General features: G+C 45.9%; 2 protein-coding genes across 2 annotated transcripts in view; both read right to left on the reverse strand.

Moving 5' to 3' along the window:
* Window positions 1-19,933, reverse strand: part of LOC119383183 (oxidation resistance protein 1) — a 101,104-nt gene that overhangs the window by 37,711 nt on the left and 43,460 nt on the right. The window lies entirely within an intron of this gene.
* Window positions 951-19,933, reverse strand: part of LOC119383182 (oxidation resistance protein 1-like) — a 31,683-nt gene continuing 12,700 nt past the window's right edge. The window contains 5 exon segments of the mRNA XM_037651217.2: window positions 951-3,621; window positions 12,835-12,908; window positions 14,495-14,590; window positions 14,670-14,822; window positions 19,687-19,797. Of these exon segments, the coding sequence (XP_037507145.2) occupies window positions 3,486-3,621; window positions 12,835-12,908; window positions 14,495-14,590; window positions 14,670-14,822; window positions 19,687-19,797 (570 nt within the window). The 3' untranslated portion in view covers window positions 951-3,485.

Consider the following 19,933-nt stretch of genomic DNA (forward strand, 5'->3'; position numbering starts at 1 on the left):
AACGAGATGGCACGACGTGCGCATGTCTAATGTTTGTGTGGGCAACACCAACCGGAAAGGGTGTTGGTCTAGGGCACCTCGATGCCATGCGTTAATTCCTTCGCTGGCATCGAGGCGCCCGTCTGGATGAATGAAGGTGCCTCGAAGTCAGTGCCGCCTCCCCCGGGAGCAGGGTGATGACACCCTTTGTTCAGGTGAAGTCGCTGACGCGGACGCCACCTCTAAAGGTGACGCACGCGCAAACATGATGATCGACACCCGCGTGCCCCGAAACAACAATGGCGGTTCTGTCGTAGTGGTTGCCACCCCAAATCTTGCCTACATGCACTCCTTGATCCTAGCACTGGACATAGCTTCGCTGTTAAAGTTCTCTATTTGCATTTGTCTTTGACCGCGGTTATCACGCATTCATACACGAAAAATTTAGGATGGGAAACATGGGAGACTATGCTGCTCAGCTCGGCCCCCGAGGACCATCTCTTGGCCGTCCAGCGGGCCGAGGATGCCACCAGAATCCAAGGGCTTCCGGTTTGCTGGCAACCTAAATAAACAAGTTTTTTCTCTCTCTCTCTCTCTCTCTGTATGCACGGGTGTGTAGCCGAGCTTTTGGATCGGATATAACAAGGACAGGGCGCACACAAATGGCCTGGCCTGTTCGAAGCCCCCCTCCCCCTTATAGGAACGCAGCATAACATTTTCGGCGATTTCCACGACGGTTTCACTCGGTGGTTTCCCTCGATAACAGGCCTCGTGTATACAGAGACCTTTCAGCCAGTAGCCGTATGTGCGATGCCTGTATACATCTTCCGTCTCACAGCTACTGCATGCCAAGAATACGAAAACTATACCGTGGCTGTCCCTCCATGTTTGCAAGCGCCTTGGAAAGCTATACCAAACTTCAGCAATAAACGCTCGAGAACAACCGTTTCGGGACACAAGACACCGCAAAGTGTCATGTTATGCTTTTATTTTAAACATTTTTTTTTCTTCCAACACTTCTTTACAATACCAACAAGTACACAAGCAGTAGTTCCTAGGCCAAACCCTGACCCTAGCTCGCGCACCATTTAGTTGCCTTAAGGTCACCGAGCACAGCAATGCGTGCTTTTAAACCTCACTGAAGGATAGGAACTGCCACTCATTCCGGAGTCAAGCAAACAAAAATAGATGCCCCGTCACTTTGGCAGGGCGCTTTTCAACCTGAAGACACTTTCCACCTCCGGCAAGGGCGTCAGTTCCTCCCCTCCCGCCAACAGTGAGGGACCTCTGCACGATTTGACAGCTCTATACACATAAAACGCAACGCAAGAACTCTGAAAAAGAAAACCACAAACAAATACTGTACAGTATATACAAACAAACCTAAATGTGCGTGCAATTCCACAGTGTTGTATTCTAAGTGTCATGTACACACGAGCTACTGCTCCGAACCGCTCACGATGGTGCGCAGAGCAGGCAGCCTTAAAAGGTGATCCAAAAAGCTGGGAAAAGCCGATGGCCACGAATTTGTTGCGTGGGGGAGGGGGCGAAAATTTTCTTTTTGTTCAAAAGACATTGGTCGAGCACGGCGCACCGCCGTCAAGTGGTCCGAAGGACAATCCTACTTTCTAGAAACAGCCTTGTGTCAGCTACTAACAGCCTCTCAAGTGGCTCTAGACAAATAGCTTTATGTATATATTCGCTTTGTAGTAGGATGTGTTACTTTTTTTGGCTGAGACAAGTTTTTTTGTGAGAGCGTGTGTGTAGAGTGCACTGCCACACCGCGTCATTTCCTCCGAGGGGGGAAAAAAATGTGTTTTACTTTGTGAGAGTTGTTCCACAGTACACCGGTTGTTGCTTAAAATATGTGGTATAAGCACTTTTTTTTTCTCTTTCCTACAAGGGCAGCATTCTGTGCCAGCTACAAAACACTCACACAGATACAGACACTTTTCCGCATCCCCATCGCTAAGAGGAATGACAGCTGGGGGAGCAACTAAGATGTATCGCTCACGTCTACCATTAACATGTCTTCGCAACTCTAAACACGTTCGTTCACTTCCCTCCTCGAAACCTTCAATCTATTATGGTGGGGCCACTACCTCTGAACATGTTTGTCGACTCAGAATGACGAGCGGGCAGTAGTAGCGCCACCAAGGATTGGAGTAGCTCCACAGCAAACTTCAAGGCCATCAGAAATGAGCAGTACGTGTTGAGACTGCAAGGAGTCAAGTAAGTGCCAGACCACTGTTCTTGCATTTGAAGGCCCTAAAAATAAGCAATTTTGTTCCCACTTGTCAAAATAAAACGACAGCCTCACGGGCCCCACTTGAACAGATTCTCATCAAATTAACTGCCAAACTCTGCAAGGCCACCATGCGAAGAAAAATAAGCCTGGAAAGCCAGGATATCTTGCTGAGCTATATTACAATTTAACGTTGCAGGAAAACCCAACTGTGACAACAAACAAACAAAACCAGGGCACAAGTAGCCGTCCTTTGCACTTAATTCCCGTGATTGTCCTCTTCGTAACACTCTCCGGGAAAGCTTTTTAACCACTCAATGCAGTCGCCCTGGTCTTTTTGGTCTCGTCTCACCAAGGGGATTGTCTCTACAAAGGTTGCACACTGACGCGTGAGTGTCTGTATGCTTCATATCACAGAAAAAATAAACGGTTTTCCTGGAAACCCCACCGGTGCTCCATTTTTTTTTCGTTGCCTTGAAAGCTTTTAGCATTTCGAAGGCACAAGAAAAAACAAATAATGTACAGGAATGTACCCTCTGAAAATGCTCCAACAACAAACTCAACAGGTTTTTAGACACGAGTTACTAAATGAAGCAAAGAGTTGTTCCCAAACACAGGCCTAAGCAACCTCTCTTCCAGCGAGTTGCCCCATATTTTCAGCATCTGATGGATTGCCCGTCGTTGCTTCCCTAGCACAATGAAACACAATGCGACGCACAGTGCGGTCTTAACTAGTCACCAATCGCTCGGACAACACCTATGCAGCTCCCCAACCACAAACCCAAATAAATAGGAGTCCACTTGTCATTTATCCTCGACAGAATACAGAAGTGGCCATGTTTCTAATTACAAAGCTAGAGTGGCAGCAGACACAAAAGAAAAACAATACGAGATGCCAGTCTCGCAAAAGGAAAAGGAGGGGGGGGGGAGAGGGGGCGCAGAAGCAAGGCGGCGATGCTCAACCATAAAATAAGAATAGGCAGGGAATGACAAATGGTGGCAAATTGTGTGTGTCGGGACAAGAGGGCACACTGCTCCTCTGACATGTCGTGAACTTGACGGTTTGGTCCGCACGGCCCAGAGAAAAGCCATCATGTCAAAATGCCAGCCGTGCAGGGCAGAAGCTCAGAAGACGTCAAATGGGGGTGGAGGCCACTTGTTCGACTGTTCTTGTCCCTTCCCTCTCTATGTTGTTGGAAGAGAGGCGACAGCGTGCCATCTGCGTGCTCTGGTGGCATGCACCTCGTTGCCGCCCTGCGGTTCAGACAAAGCCCCAGGCCTCGATCGCTTTGACTACGAAGTCTTCGTTTGTAGAGAGCACGTCGTTCTCGTAAGTCTTGCACCGACGACTCCGCCCATGAAACAGGTCGCCGTCCAGCCACAGGCCAAACTGGCCACTGCGATTTCACAGAATGGCAAATGTCAATACAGTATAACCTCATTACAACAGACCTTTCTAGTGAAGAGGATTTTGGTCTGTTGTAAAGGGAGTATGTAAAATCCAAGTACTGTTACAACAGTATTTTATGTAAACACTGAACGGGTCTGTTATAGCCGGAGAGAATTACAAGTCACAAACATGGTCTTATTCTTAAGGGGGACCACAAAAAAAAAAATGATTTTTGTAAAATCGCATTATCAGTTTCTGTAGCCCTTTTTTTATCTGATTTCAAAATATCTTCACTGAAAACTATGTAGAAATGCTATAAAAATTTTTTGCATCTGCTGACTTGGTCAAAATTATGGAAAAAGCAAAAAACAAAAAAAACGCGTTTTTCAAAATTACATCTCGGCAAGTTCTTCATTTGAGCTAGCTCCTCCATTCAGTAACAAGCGTACAAAAAGCACATGCTTGAAGTTCAATTCGAGACCTCCGATTGGCTGCTTCTGCCGTGATGCTCGCTTCGGGAGCGTCGTCTGCTGCTTGTGCGTCGCGAGGTCATGGCTGTCGAAAATTGCGCTGCTTAGTGATGCGTTCGCACTCATTCTGTGTTCACAGGTCGACGATAATTTAGAATAGCATTACGCTTTAGTTTGGCAGCTGCAAGCGGAAGCTCAATCATCAGATTGCGACAGCGCGCCGCACTCGTCGCGAACATCGCAGACCTGCGACTGTAATAGCGTTGACTCATTGGACCCGCTGTTAGAGGTTCTGCTCTACATCGTCATAAGCACTTCGGAGCTTATGACGATGTTCACCGTGGGACAAATCTTTGTACTCGCGATCGAGCATGACGTACTTTGAAACATGGGGCACTGCGGCCATGCACATTGCAGCCGAGCTTTCTGCTCGAAGTCGTGGCTAGGCCTAACTACGCTCACAGCGCCCACGTATGAGATGAATGCGAACTTTGCGGGCAAGAACACCACGCTAGGGGACATGCGAAAGCGAAGGAGTCGCAGTGTCCTTCGTTGCAAGCAACGAATCACATCGCCCGCTGGCTCCTCAGAACCGCGGATAAGCATTTTGCGCATCGGCGGCGGACCCCGGCCAAGCTCGCCATGCAGCGACTGCTCGGAGAAGTGGTGGCAGCGGCTAGCAATTTCGCGCATCAGCGTCCCAAAACGCAACAACAAGCACACTGCCAGGGGCGGATTATCCAGGGTTCAAAGGGTTCAAATGAACCGGGCCCTCCGGTTGTAGGGGGCCCCCCCAAGGGCCAGAAAAAAATGGCCGACTTCGTTGTTTTGTTCGAAAAAGTTTAACCCTCCTGCTGAATTCCCCTGATAGAAACAGATTATCTATTTCAATAATCAATATACAAGCTTCTAAGAGGTTGTTCGTTGCATAACGTGCATAATCTTGAAGTCAGTTCACAGTTCTGCAGTCTGTGGTAAAAACCTTTTACTCGCCCAAGACCATGCATCGTGTAGAGGGAAGGAGCTGATCCAGCGGATGGACACACAGAGCAGCCTGACGAGGATTTTAGCAGCTACGGTCCAACACGCAATGCGAAGGCGCATAGAGAGTGGTTCCTGTTTGAAATATCGTTTAATGCGCTGAATGAAAATAACCGATAAGAAGCTGACGCATAGGTATGCTATATTATGCTTTCATTATAGTGTAAACAACGCACCACGAAATATTTGTATGTTAAGGAACTTCCTCATTATGCAAGGACTCCGAAGGAGTAATGGTTTGATTCTTCGCTTCTGGCATTGCCGTCCTGTCTTAATTCCTGCTTGGTGGTTATATAGGGAAACTTAAGAGACCATCACTTGGTAAAGGTTGTGCACAGGAAATATCTACAACATATATCCACTATCTGGTCGCCAGCAGACCCTCACCGCAATTGCTTGAGCGTTGTGGTGGGGGTCTTCAACCGACCATCACTTTTGAACTTCTTTTACGCAATGCCCTGCATAGCACATGCAACCGTCTGAACGCACATGAACCGGGCGTCTCAGGTGAACACGATGCTTCTCCGAGCCGACCGGATGCGCGCAGCTTGTTCGAGATGACATAACACCGCTGCCGCGCTCAACGATCCACGAGGCAGCAAGGCTCTTATGACGCATTCTTCGGTTAAAAAAATTTTGTGTGTGCACACGACCAGTGAAACCTTCATGCTCTGGAGTCTTCCCTGATCTTTGTACTCGTAGTTCTCCTGTTACTGCAGAACAATCGGGTATGCTGACCTTAAAGGTAAGAGCTTCAAAATTTACATTCGTGCGAGTATTGGAAACAACTGCAAGCGCATTTCTTATATTTGGGCACTTGGTCACTTTAAGATGGCTAACAGGTACAGTGTGCACGTTTCGTGCGAGAGTTGCAGAGCTTCTATTTTCGTTACTTTGCAAAGATTGAGGCACTACCGACATCTTTGCGAGACCCTTGGGAATATTAAAATAATATTGAGTGGATTAGCATTTGAATACTTTTACTGAGAATATATTATTACGCAATGACTAAGTGGGTGCATTTGCTCTTGTGTTGCCTCCGTCATTATCAACTAATTTTATGAATAAACAAGTACGAGCTTTTCTTACTAACTTATTCAGAGCTGCCCATTTCGCCAAGCTTCGACATTTTGTGCTTTATTTTTGCCACCTTTGGAGACTGTCGGTGACCATTCATTGGAATGAGCGAGCATCGCTGTAATATTCACCTGAACCAGAACGCTTGAGAATGCAACCCGTTGCGAAGATATGTGAACCATAATGATACAGAGATCTTATTGTGAAGTCAATTCCGGCTTTATCGTCTTATTCTGTGCACTTCCTTCATATTGTAGACAGATCCAGATCATGTCCAGAGAGTAATCGGTAGACAGGAAGCAGCAGAAACCCAAACTACGCGATAAACTCTCGTCAGTGAGTTTGTCGCCAATATCAGGTTTCTTCGGTAGCGTTTCATTGTCTTGTTAAACTACCGTAATGTTACTCATAAATTTGTTTTGAGAGTATCCTTCATTGTCGCTCTTAGTAAAAATTATTTCTAGAAAAGCACACTTTGAATAAGTTACTTTAAACTTGGCTTGCAGGCTCTGTTACTGTACCATGCCACGGAAAAAGGAGTTCCCTGGCGCTTGAAAGCGCCATTTGGCAACGGAGAAAAAAAACACCTGAGCGACACCTTAGGAAAAATGCCTAAGCTTTCTAGCTATTTTACCAGTGACAATAAGAGCTCGGCCTGTAATCCGTCGACCAGTGAGACCAGTGAAGGTGACCCAGCAGACCGTGCGCTCAGCTAAACTGCTTGTTCCGAAGCAGGCGCAAGCGAGGCGCTCTCTTCAACGGCTTCAAAGTCAACAGCCTCAACGAGCATGGTCGGGGAACCAACTTCATCGCACACTACGATGAAGCCTAGTTCTCCAGGGACGAGCAGCCCGACTGAGACAGATCAGCCATTGCCCGATGAGCGTCCTTGCATGTCTATGGATCCCGCGGACTGGTTTCCTCTGCGCGTATCCACTGTCAACCTTTGGGTGGCACAAACCCAGGATGTCTGTGAAAATGCTAGAAACATGCAGGGTGATTACTCTCGCTCGAAGCGGTACTTTCAGCCAACTGACGCGGCACCGAAGGGCTACCACAGCCACTTCAAGCAAGAAATGTTCTATGCTCACCGCACCAGCGGCGAAGTAGTCTTGCGCGAATGGCTGCTGTACAGCCTTTCCAAAGGATCTGTATATTGCTTTCCCTGTACTCTGATGTCAGCAAGAAAGGACCAGTTTTCGGAAGCAGATGGGTTCAGTTCATGGAACAAGGCATATGCAAAGTTAAAGACAGACGAGGAAAATGAATGTCATAGACAATGCGTGCTTGACCTTGCAAGCGACGTTCTTTCAGAACGTCGGTCATTCGATCCTTTGAAGAGCGGTCGTGCGGTGATGTCGATGTCAGAGGGATGTTAGCACATTAATGGCAGTCACGTGTGTGTACACTGACATGATATAAATGTGCCTTCTTCACAGAAATAAAGAAAAGTTGTAAGTCAGCGCCTGTCGTCGTCTGTCTTCCTTTTGTGTTCGTCCAAACATTCGCGCTGTTTTTCCCTCCTTTGAAGAGCACTGCTCGGAACGGGAAACTTACTGGAGAAACGTTCTTCACCGCGTAGTTGCAGTGGTAATGTTCCTTGCAGAACGAGGGCTCTCTCTCAGAGGATCCAATGATTTACTCGGGTCTCCTCAAAATGGCAAGTTTCTTGGCTGTCTTGAACTGATCGCCAAGTTTGATCCTTTCCTTGACGCCCATATAAAGAACTTTGGGAACATTGGACGTGGAAAAATATCCTACCTCTCCTCTCAACCATTGTGGAAGAGGTTGTAGAAGCCCTCGGAGCTGAAGTCCGAAAAAAAAAAATCACTTGCGCGGTTGCGAGTGCCAAGTACCGTATTTACTTGATTCTACCGCGCCCTCGATTGTAACGCGCACCCGTTTTCCGCGACCAAAAAAAAAAAAAAAAGTAATACATCGATTGTAACGCGCACCCATTTTTCGTGAGAGAAAAGAACAAAAAAAAGTTCGTAGGAGTCAAACTTCGCACATTCAGAAGAACAAGTATTTGGGTTTTAAAGAACTGAAGTTTCAAAAAAGTAAAACACAGTCAAAAAGCGGGCCTTGCCGCTAAAACTGTCACCACTACGGCGGCGACACGAGTCGCGTAATGGATCAGTCCTCGTCGCTGTCGGACAACTCCTTGTCGCTGTCAACACTCTTCGATTTCGGGAAACCGGCCCTGCTTTGGTCCACTGAGACCTTTTCGTGAAGCTTTGCTGTAAAAAATCTGCTTCTGTTTGCGCCAGTCTCGCACGCACGTTTCGGGAACTCCGAACTATATCCGAACGACCGCGATGCGGCCCGATTTCCGTCCGTCTCTCTGCACATGTAATAACTATTCTTTTAAATGCGGCATCGTGGTACACTCGTCGAGTATTTGGAGTCGGCACTTCGATGCCGTCGATGCGAACGCAGAACGGGATGACAATCTCCTCGGCACACGTACGAACTGAAAAAATGGCAGAAATGGCCAAGGCGCGTAGGAGGCGACCATTTTGAAATGTCGATGGCAATACGATAACCGAGTTTCTTTTTTTTTTTTTTTCGGTACTCGATTCTAACGCGCATGCGATTTTTGGACTCGTTTTTCCGGAAAAAAGGTGCGCGTTAGATTCGAGTAAATACGGTACTTCTCTCTTTCAGTTGATTCTACACCTGATTCGAGTCACAGGGATCAACTTACAGTGGTCGTTCGCAACGTTGCTAACGATGAGCCTGAAGAACGTTTTCTCGAATTTTTGCCCCCATAACCAGTCACAAAGGGGAAGATCTCGCGAAGAGAACGGTCGACCTCTCAGAAAATCTTGATGTTAACTTCCAAGACTGTCGTGGCCAGTCATACGACAACGCGAGGAATATAGCTGGAAAATACTCTGGCATGGAAGAAACAAACACGGTGCTTGGACTGCACTTCTAAGTGTCGTATGCATTTCTTCTTTTCGTCTAAACTTCTCGCACAGTTTAGTCTTCTTTCAGTATGATCCAACGAACCAGACAAGTCTTAATGCTGTCCATGTGTCTTCGTCTCCTGATATGGTTAATTATTACAATGACAATCTCTCCACGTGCTCCGCAAGAAAGAAAACGCCCATGTGATATTAACACTCCGGAGAGGCTTATAATAAATATGGCGTGTGTTCTTTGCAGCTAAATCTAAAAAAGTCACAGTTTCGCCGCAAGGGCGAAGCAATGAATGCGATAGCAAGGAACTAATGCTATACGAAGTGAGGCTCGCCAATGGATACTCTCAGTTTGAACATCGCTTCTGTTGCAAAGGCGGCCGAAGCAGCGAAGGAAACTAGCGTGCTTCAAGTGTCGAGCTGTGACACTTGATAGTTCGCGCTCATCTTGTGTTTGTTCGTTTAGCGGCGTCCCTTGAGATCGAGCGACTTTCGTAAGCTCCGTAACATGAGTGCGGACATCACGGTGAAAGCGTGAAACATTCCTCTTCCCCTCACCACGAGAAAACCGCGCGAGCAGACAGCGGAAGCGCAAGCTTCTCCCATGCGCAAAATAAGAAGAAGCGAGCGAGCTCGCCGACGACTTTTAAATGCCCCCGTCGGGCTCCTAGCGCCATCTCGCTGGTAATGAAGAAACGCTTATTATCGCCTGCTGTCTCCGAGTCCGTCCAGCGCTAAAGGGTGTGTATATAACGCTCGCCGTTAGCTACGTGGAGGATCTGCGTTTTGTGGCGTAGTGGATAGCGCCGCTCGCTGCGGAACAAGAGGTCCCTGGTTCGATTCCGCGCTTCGGAAGCATTTTTCTGAATTATTTTTCTTTGGGGCTTTTATATATATATACATACTTATACATATACGGTGCATGACGGCGGCGACGGCGACGGCGACGGCAAAATCCAGCAGAGACTGTCCATATAATTGCTATCGCAATAAAAGCGTCAAGTCTCAAGCATGAGAAGATGACAAAGCGGGAAAGAAAGGGGGCGGAGCGAGGGGGGAGGGGCCCCCCTTATTTTTTTTTGAACCGGGCCCTCCGCACTGTTAATCCGGCCCTGCACACTGCGCGCCGATTTTTTCTCGCTACAGCTAGGCATAACTGATCATTGACAGACCGGAGATCGGCGGCCTTCGTTCTTAAATCGGTATGTCGACATCTGAGGCGCGCTGTTCCCATCCCGAAAGTATTCTAAGCGATGTTTGAAGTTGGAGAAAAGTCCACTGTAAAGGAGTCCTGACCACCTTGCTGGCTTGACATTTTAGTCAATTATATCCAAATGTCCGTTGCACCAGAATCCGTTGTAAACAAAACTCAATCAATGGAACAAATATGGAGGTCGGCATAACGCTGCAAATTGGTACGTAGTATCCAAATGTCTGTTGTAAACAGATCCGTTGTAACGAGGTTATACTGTACTCATGGTGATTGGCATCCTAAACAGTACTGGGGCTATCATAGATGCTGCACAGGAGGGCTGTGGATTAATTTTGACTCAACATGCCAACTTGGTAGTTGTGGGAGAAATCGTACAGCTGTGTGCATGTGCGTGCTTGTGTGTGTGGACACTTAGTCGGGAGATGGGTCATGCAATTACTGGTGGCATAAAAAATATTCAGTTTGTGCACGAATAGTGTTTCAGGTAGGGGTGTGCGAATATTCGAAAATTCGAATATTTTTCTAATAGTGTTTGCTATTCAATTCGATTCGCACTAAAATTTTACTATTCAAACTATTTGAACTTCCCAAAAACAAATGCAGTCAACGTCCGATTGAAAGTGACCCCTTCAGATTTTCAATATGCTTCACCTCATTACACTCTCGTATTGCGGCAAAGCTGCCTTTCAAGCTCCGTTACGGTCGAACTTGGCCAAGAGACGAAGTCCGATTGGAAGTGGTCCCTAGATTTTCAATATGCTCCACCTCATCACAACCCCGTATTGCAGCAAAGCTGCCTTTCAAGCTCCGGTACGGTCGCAGATGTGTTAACTCAAGAAAACGCTGGTTCCAATATGGAGATGAAAGATGTGGCAGAGTTGGGGGCTCAATTAATGCTGTTTTGGACCTGAAATTTGGGCAGGAAGTCCGAAAAATCGGACGCCAAAGCTTTTTAGCATCCAAAATTTCAGATGTTCTTATACATCGACGTCTACAAGGCAGATTTGGAACTCCGGACTTGAAGGGAGCACACCCTTCTCTGCCACATCAGTTGGGCTTCCACAGAAGTTGAAAGAGGAGGAGAGGCTGAGGAAATGGAATCTCTGCCTATCACGTGTAAAGTGTTGTCGGCAACACTTTGGTTGCACTAAATCATGTACATAAATAGAATTTGGCCTCTACATTGCCTCATTCTTGATAAGAAAGACAACTATGAAATATGACCCCACCAGCGCTTCACCAACCTAGCGAAAAGAAACACTTTCATGTTGCTATCTCACAAGAACATACTTAGGAATTCTCTGCAACTTTTTCTGTAATTTCACTTCGAATTATTCGAAAAATGTTTGAGAAATATTCGAAAATTATTCGAAAACTATTCGATTCGATTCGCACTCAATCTGTATTATTCGAATTCGCTTCGCACCCAAAATTTTGCTATTTGCACAGCTCTAGTTTCAGGTACTCTGAGAACGCTGCTTATTGATGTCTTAAAACTAAGTTGCAACAACCAAAACGACAGTTTGGCATTAAATTTTCACAAGGTCTAAATTCTCTTCATGTGCACAGATCTCCATGTTGAAACTTGCTAAGGATGGAAATGAGCATGTTGGTATAGCATACTTGAAGTTGGATAGCGCAACAATTTAATGGTACACAAAGAAAAGATACTCTTCTTTGTTTCTGGTCAAATTGTTGGGCCATCCAAGTTCAAAGACTTCCATGTTGGCTTTTAGTCTTGTCCCAGAGAGGGTTTCTAGTCAAGCACTGTGAAATTAAAAGGGACCTTCATAGAAGTGCCCTCCTTTTACCATTGTTTTGCGGCACAAGAGAAACGCATTTATATGGTTCAGATATATTCACAATCTGCAAGCATGGTTCTTTAGCCCAACGGTTGAGACACTAACCTTTGGAGTGTCGAGGTCTGGGTTTGAACCCAACACCACCAAGAGAACTTATTTTTTATATCTTTATAACAATTCGTCTTACGTGACAGAGGGATGAATGAATGGACAAATTTCTTGCTGTGTCGGCAAAGAAATAATTATGTATTTAAAATATAAGAAATGACAACATGTCAGTCTTGCAAACAATAATTGCACTGAGGCTGACGCCATAGCATTTACAAGGCCGACGCCATAGCAAGTACCTTTTTACACCAGAACAAACAGTTTGTACATTAATTACTGTACTACGTTTCCCAGCAAACAACCAACAGAACATTGTGTAAAATCATTAGTGATAAGCTGAGGGCTGTAGATTTGCCGTGGTAGACTTCGCTATGCACAAATTTTAAGCTTGTGCATTTGGAGGTGCTGCGTCGCATCAACTTGAGCCATACAATGTTTTTTAACATGAAATATCGACACAGGTGTGCCTTCGCATACACCACTCACAATAAAGTGCAGCTTTCAATCAAGCCTGCATCCTTGCGGTCAACAGCTGAACACACTGTGTAAGAACGTAGCCAAGACAGAAAATAGAGGAGTACTCACTCTCCAGCACCGAAAGCTAGGGAATCAGCATTGCCCTTGATGAAGTAGCCATTTTCACCGGTCCATTTGTACAGCTGCACAAATCACACAGCAAGACAAGTAAATCAACGTTAGAAATATGAGAGAATAACTGAACAACTTCATCAAAACTAAGGAATTTTCATCAGAAGTGCAAGAACACAGGTACATAAGCCCTCCGTCTGACCCACGAACCACTGAATGACACGTGGGTGCATTTAGCAATGACACAAAACAATCAACTGTATTCGAGTCAAAACTTAGATATCAATAGCACAAAAACTATCAATAGCATCAGTGACATTGCATTACGGTAACTACAATCGATAGTGCAAAATCACGTAATGCACTTAATGCTTGGCCACACCTCCCCTGTCCTGAAGTGTGAACTAGCTTACTGATGGTCAACTATAGTAGAATTTCTGGTAATATATTGCTAACCAAGAATTGCATGACTATCAATAGCATAGTCAGTTGGACTATAACAATGCTGTCAATAGTCTTTTTTCACACTATACTGGTAGTCTAAAAATCAATATTAATTCTAATAAATTAACCAATACTAATTTAGAATCATGAAAATTTACGTGTGCTGACTTGCCTTGTTGACCTTCTGAGCTGAAGCTATGCATAGCTGTTCACTAGGGATGGGCGAATATTAGGACGTTTCGAATATTCGAACGAATATTAAAGTATTCGAATTCGCTTCGATACGAATTTATATTATTCGAAAGTTCGAAGTATTTGAAATGAACGATTATATGTATGTTTGACCACACATAACCCCCTGTAAAGGTGGTTTCACTGCAGCGTCGGGTTGCTGTACCGTGAAACCCCCCTGCCAGGGGAAATCTGCACTGCCATGAAGCCACACTTCAAGGTTAAGTGTACATATTTTAAAAAATTTAACAGCGTGTTATATGGGCTAATATGCGCTAAGTATAGTAATTTTTAACTTGTAACGTATTGTACCACTTATAACTCGCACCCTACTGCCATTCAAATTTTGATACCCCCCCCCCCCATTCAAGGTTTCTTCCACTTCATTTCAATCCAAAAAAGTGACATTCACTCATACCTAGTTCCACTTCTTAAAAATATTGTGCAAGGGTCATGAAGGAAATGCTCAATTTTTTTTAATACGTGGTGAGTGCTATTCCAACTATTCGATTTGAAATTATTCGACCAAATCACTATTCGCTTCGGATTCACTTCGAACCTCAAATTTACTATTCGCCCATCCCTACTGTTGACCAATACCCCTTTGCAATTGCTGCTGGCTAATTTCTGTGTGCCCAAATAATGTGATGTATGATGCTTTTCAACACTCCTTCAATGAAAGCTGCATGACAGTGTGCTTTCTGACATTTTCTATTGCTTCACACTGCCACAAGCAGCTGCTTGCCAGTGGCAGACACATTATTGTGACTCGGCCATGACTAAGCCACAATTGGCTTTAGCTAGAAAATTAAATAACGAGTAATGTGACATGCTGTGCATGGCAGGCTATCTATAAATCTTATTTAACTTAAATGTCAGCAAAAACAATGACAAGTCACCTGCCTACTTTTGTGAGTAGCACTTTGTTACAAAAAAAAAAAAAAGGTAACTGGAAATATGACACTCCTTGTAGGAAACTTACCTTGAACTCTGGGTGGAACGTAAAAAGAAATGATTCTCCAGTGCCATAGAAGTAGTCACTCATCCTCAGGGAACACGATGTCAGAACACCGAAAACCTGCGCAACAAAACGAAACAGAATACAGTTTAGTAGCTTGTTAATACAACATCACAAAAATGGGGGGAAGCCGACTTACAGCGCCTTCAGTGTCCAACACCGCAAGCAGGATCGGCGATTCAATCTTGAGCATCTCACGGTAAAGAGTCTTGAGGCTGAAGCCATGTTTCAGCGTACTGTACACGAGCGCCCAGGAATAACTCTCCGCACGTGCTGGAAGGTGCTTGCACAGCTGTTGCAGGCAAAAAACATGAGCCAACATAAACTACCTTTGTAAAAATGGCGAGTAGTAGAACTTGTGCACAAACATGTCTGCGAACAAGGTGTGCAACACAATGAACACACTGTACAGAACAACTTGCATGACATAACAACCCAAACTATTCATCTGCATGTTCTCCTGGAACTCTCCTGATGAAGAGTTCGTTGAGTAGTTGTGTAACCATATCACATTTCAATCTGTTTTGTACAATCTCAGCGTTTGTTTTTTAACGGCGAAGCTGTTAAAGCTGGCAGCAAGACGTCCGTTAACAAGAAACCCCTGCTGCGCCGTGCCTGTGCTAAAAATTGCCAAGCCTCCACTGCACCGAGGAAGAGCCACGGCTGAGCAGTCACCAATGCAACCGCCAGTTTTTTACACCGTGGCTCAGGATCAGTGAACACATGCAGAGTGGCAAGCTTTGCTCGTATTCCGGATCCACCTGTCGCAGTCTCTTGGCTACCGCTTTTTTGGCCAAGCATGCTAGATCCAATCGCCGCCGGCGTTGCGATTCCCATGCGGCAGCATGACGAGCTGAGGTTCAACCAGCTCTGCTGTACCAAGCTTTGCGCAACTTCGTGCTAACTTCCAGCATTATTTTTTTTTCTCCTGCAATCAGTATCCACTCCAGTATAAGTAAATAAAATAAGTTATTAAAAATTTAAAAGGCAGTTAATGCAACTTGGTCCCTGCGGTTGCAATCTCAACCACACACCAGAAACTTCACCTCACGTTTTGGTTTCCTCGAATAGCGTTTTGCTACAGCAGCATAAGAGAGACCGTAATCATATAAATTACTAATAAAATTGACATTATTAAAAGTTTGATGTGACGACCTCACACTACCTAATCCACAGAAATGGCTGCACCAAAAAACACTTATGAATATGTCGCACAGACATATTCACAGTTTTCTCGTGCTTGTAAAATTCCAGCATTGAAAAAATAAAACAATCAGATGCGAAATGTCGATGTTCCAACGCAGGTATTCGTGTAGTGTCTCTACGAATCGTTAGATCAAGTCGCGAGACATCTAAAGGTGAAACGTACAGAGCCGGTGTTTAAAAACAAAACGAACTGATTTATTTGCTACACCAAGAAAGAAACGTCCACACAGCTCAAGTGGCTCGCTGGCGACTGATGCTCCGTGCCAACTCCGCTGGGCTCTCCTCCTCGCACCACAAACACGCACACACACACACACACACACAAAACAACCACCGACACGTGTGGAATTGTCTCCCCGTTTTACGGCCCATTCAGTGAGACGCCCTTTCAGTGTTTCAAGGCCACGGACCCGGGGGCCGTATGCTACACACGTGGCTCTTCCCAGTGCTCGGATCTCCGAAGGAAAAACTGTCCGCGACAATTCGTTTCACTGTTACATATTGCACGTTTTATTTGAACATAGGTAGATGACTGTTTGTTCAAAAATGGTTAAGTATTAACTTTCTAGTTTTTTAAACAATAATTTTCCTATTGTTTTATCCTGTGAGAATGTTTTATATTCAGGGTTGATGCTGAACATATGATATTCTTCATATGTTCAGGGTTGTCGTGTGACAAGGTACAACAGCCGTTAGGCTTAACGGCTGTCGTACTTAACTGTGGTTAGACTACCCGTGTGACAAGGGTATAAAACTGCACGAAGACGAGCGAAGTAGCCTCCTCTGTCGAGTTCCCCGCTGTTTACAAGGCATTTTACAGCGAAACTGTCTGATGAACCTTCTTTCGCCATCCACTGCATTCGTTAAAGCTCACGTGCTTGACTGCGGAGGGGATCATGAACGTTAGTCGTCGAGATGGAGATGTGCCACTAGGCATCAACGTGGGTGCATCCACGTGCAGCGGTGCTACAGCTGCCAAACACCAATAAAAATTGTGCAAGATTTCATGCATCAATGTACAATAAACAATCTACTACTCCTGAGAAGACATGGTTCACTATCGTGTTATACCAATTCCTACAGTAAAAGCTCGTTAATTCGAATTCCACGGGAATGCTGAGCAATTTCGAATTAAACAAAATTCGAAATAATGAAAGCGAGCAAAAATGGGTGGATTTCGGGGGTGGGGGCACGAAAAATATTTATTGGTCAAAAAAGTCAGTGATGACCATCTGCTTCTTTTCTCTGAATGCCACAGCTGCGGCTCTCTGTTCCAGCGCGCGGACGCGCCACATTAAGTGCCTCCATCACCGCAGAAGCTGACGGGCGCACAGGCGCTTCGTCATCTTCGTCTTCCTCACCTTCTGGCTTTTCAGCAACAGGCTGCGCACCGGCTACTTGAGCGATAATGTCCTCATCAGTCAGGGCACCACACACCGATGCACCGGTGTCAACTTCAACATAATCGGCAAAACGTACGCCCCGAAAAGTGTCGCGCAATGCCACTGGCATGAGCTCCTCAGCCCCGTCCACGTCGACGTCACAACTATCCTGCGCACTTCCAGCTGCAAATCCACTGTGGCGGAAACAGTTTGCGATTGTGGTCGCGGTCACCTGTTCCCATGCGCGCACCAACATGTGCATGGCAGTGAGCAGCGTAATGCCGAAGTCCTTCCTGTCGCCCGCGCACAAAATCATTCTCTCCAGCATGTGACGCCTATAAAAGCACTTGATGTTCCTTATCACACCCTGGTCCATTGGCTGTAGGGCCGCAGTCGTATTTGCTGGAAGGAACACTAACTTTGTTGCTCTCAGCTCAACATCGACTTTGTGCGCCGAACAGTTGTCGACGACAAGAAGAACGCGTCTGCCACCCAGTTCCATTCGCCTGTCGAATTTCAGTAGCCACTTCCTGAATAGGTCACCTGTCATCCAGGCTTTCTTGTTTGCGGCGTACTCCGTCGGCAGTGACCGAATGTTTTTGAAGCACCGTGGCTTGAGTGCTTTGCCAATCACAAAAAGGGGGACCTTTTCCGTACCGGTCATATTTGCGGCGACCAGAACAGTGACACGCTCTTTGCTGCGCTTGCCGCCAACACAGCTGTCTCCCTTGTAGGTGATCATCTTGTCTGGCTGCAACTTGAAAAATAACGCTGTCTCGTCAGCGTTAAACACATCCTGTGGTGAGTAGCTCTCCAAGTACTGCTGCAGGGTGTCGCTTCTCCAAGTAGCGCATGTTTCGGCGTCCACTTCCTTTGCCTCGCCGGATAACGTGCGGAATACGAGATTGTGCCGCTCCCTGAAACGATGAAACCATCCCTCAGAGGCGACAAAGTCTTCAATGTCCAAGCGCAGGGCGAAATCGGCTGCCTTGGCCATGATGATAGGGCCGCTCAATGCGATACTCTGGGCTCTCATTTCTTTAACCCAGATAATCAAAGCCGACTCCAGTTCCGGGAACTTCGCTGTCCTTAGCCTTTTTCGACTGGCGCCAAAATCCTCGGCTTCATAGGCGTTTTCAATGGCCGTCCTGTTGCGTATGTAAGTTGACAACGTGCTCGGAGGTATGCCGTGCTTCCTCGCAATTTCGTATTTGCTCGAGTTCTCTTGGTAAACCTCTCGCAAAATCTCCACCTTCTCCTTGACAGTCTTCGCGCAGTAGTTTCCCCGCGGCATCTTGCAACTTCGATGCGGAATAAGACGGCTTGACGGCATGAACAAACAACGTGCTCGAGGAACAAAGTGACGCTGCCGGGTGCGGCCTAGGACTGCTAGGACTACTCCGCCAACTCCTCAGCGTCCCGCGGGTCCCGCGTATACAAGTGGCGCCAGGCGCTGAGATAGCGGGAGGGCTACGGAAAAAAAAAAATTGCTCCCTGGATTTCGGAGGCCATACTTTGCTCGCCCTTTGCTCGGAGGCCACTTGAAGCTCGAAAAAACCGGTCGTGCCACCTATCGTTCGGCCGTAAAAGCTTCCACTAGTGTTTGACGATGATGACGCTCGGCGGCGCGCGCTTCGAATTATCCGTAGAGGCGGCAATTTCTGTTTTAATTAACGAATCGTTTTACACATGGTCTCCTATGCACTGCGGACCGGACTGCAGCGACCATTTCGAATTATCCAAAATTTCGAATTAATGAGGTGTGAATTAACGAGCTTTTACTGTAACTGAGGGATCAACCATGTTTTTTTTTTCATCGCTCGTGTTGACGCTGCCAAAGGTCAATCTCCGCATTTGATGAGGCATCTAAGGCTTTCACCTTAAAAACACTTTGTGCTAAAGATCACAGGTGGTTGCAATGCAAGCATGACGACGCAGCTGTGTTTAGCAGCTGTTTGAAAAGGAGAGTGCAGCTATTGCATGAATAACCTTTTTCTCAATTAGTCCGGAAAAGGGGGGTGCGGCAGTTACTCTACATTATACGGTATTGATTTTTTAAACATCAAGTGTGCTGTACACAGCAATGCATGTGCAACTCTCAGATAGCTTAAGTAATACCTGTGTCAAGCAGGCAAGTTAAGTGTACTTACGGGGAGTACACTTCAGCTAAAGTGCACTTTAACAAATCTAAACGATGCAAGCGGAGTGTTACTCGCATAAGAGTATTCTCCGGTCAGAGTGCGTTCTGTAAGTGCACTTTGCTGCGTCCCGGCCAGTACTGACTTGAAATGCCTGTATAAAAGACAGCTGCATTTCTTGGTGAGAAAAATACAACTGTTTTTATGTATAATTCAACGTAAAGCAATGATGCTTCTGAATGTTTTTTTCTTTTTCATGTGCATCATCGAAAAACGCGCTCGCAGTCTGTCATCATTTTTTCTTTGCTACAAGTGTGCTCCGTTTCGTTTAACACCACGTACCTAAAGTGTCACTCAGGCTTCTGAAGCGTGCTCCCCGTAAGTGCACTTTACTTGAAAGCTTGGCATGGGTATAAGATTCTCTACAAACCTCCCGACGGTGCTCCTCGGTAAATATTTCCGTGGAATCGAGCAACTCGGGCAAGGGTAGGTCAGTCAGGTCTATTGCAGACTCCCTGCGTGTTTCACTCATAGACACCACCTGTAAAGAACAATACAAAAAAATTTAACAAATGAGAGAGAAAGATAAGGAGATTGTTTCTAGTATTCTTAATGGAGTGTAAACACCAAAACTGGATGGTAACCCGAAGCGAAACTGACAACAGCATGAGCTTTAT

This window comes from Rhipicephalus sanguineus, chromosome 2 (genome assembly GCF_013339695.2).
Source record: "Rhipicephalus sanguineus isolate Rsan-2018 chromosome 2, BIME_Rsan_1.4, whole genome shotgun sequence".
Classification (NCBI taxonomy): domain Eukaryota; kingdom Metazoa; phylum Arthropoda; class Arachnida; order Ixodida; family Ixodidae; genus Rhipicephalus; species Rhipicephalus sanguineus.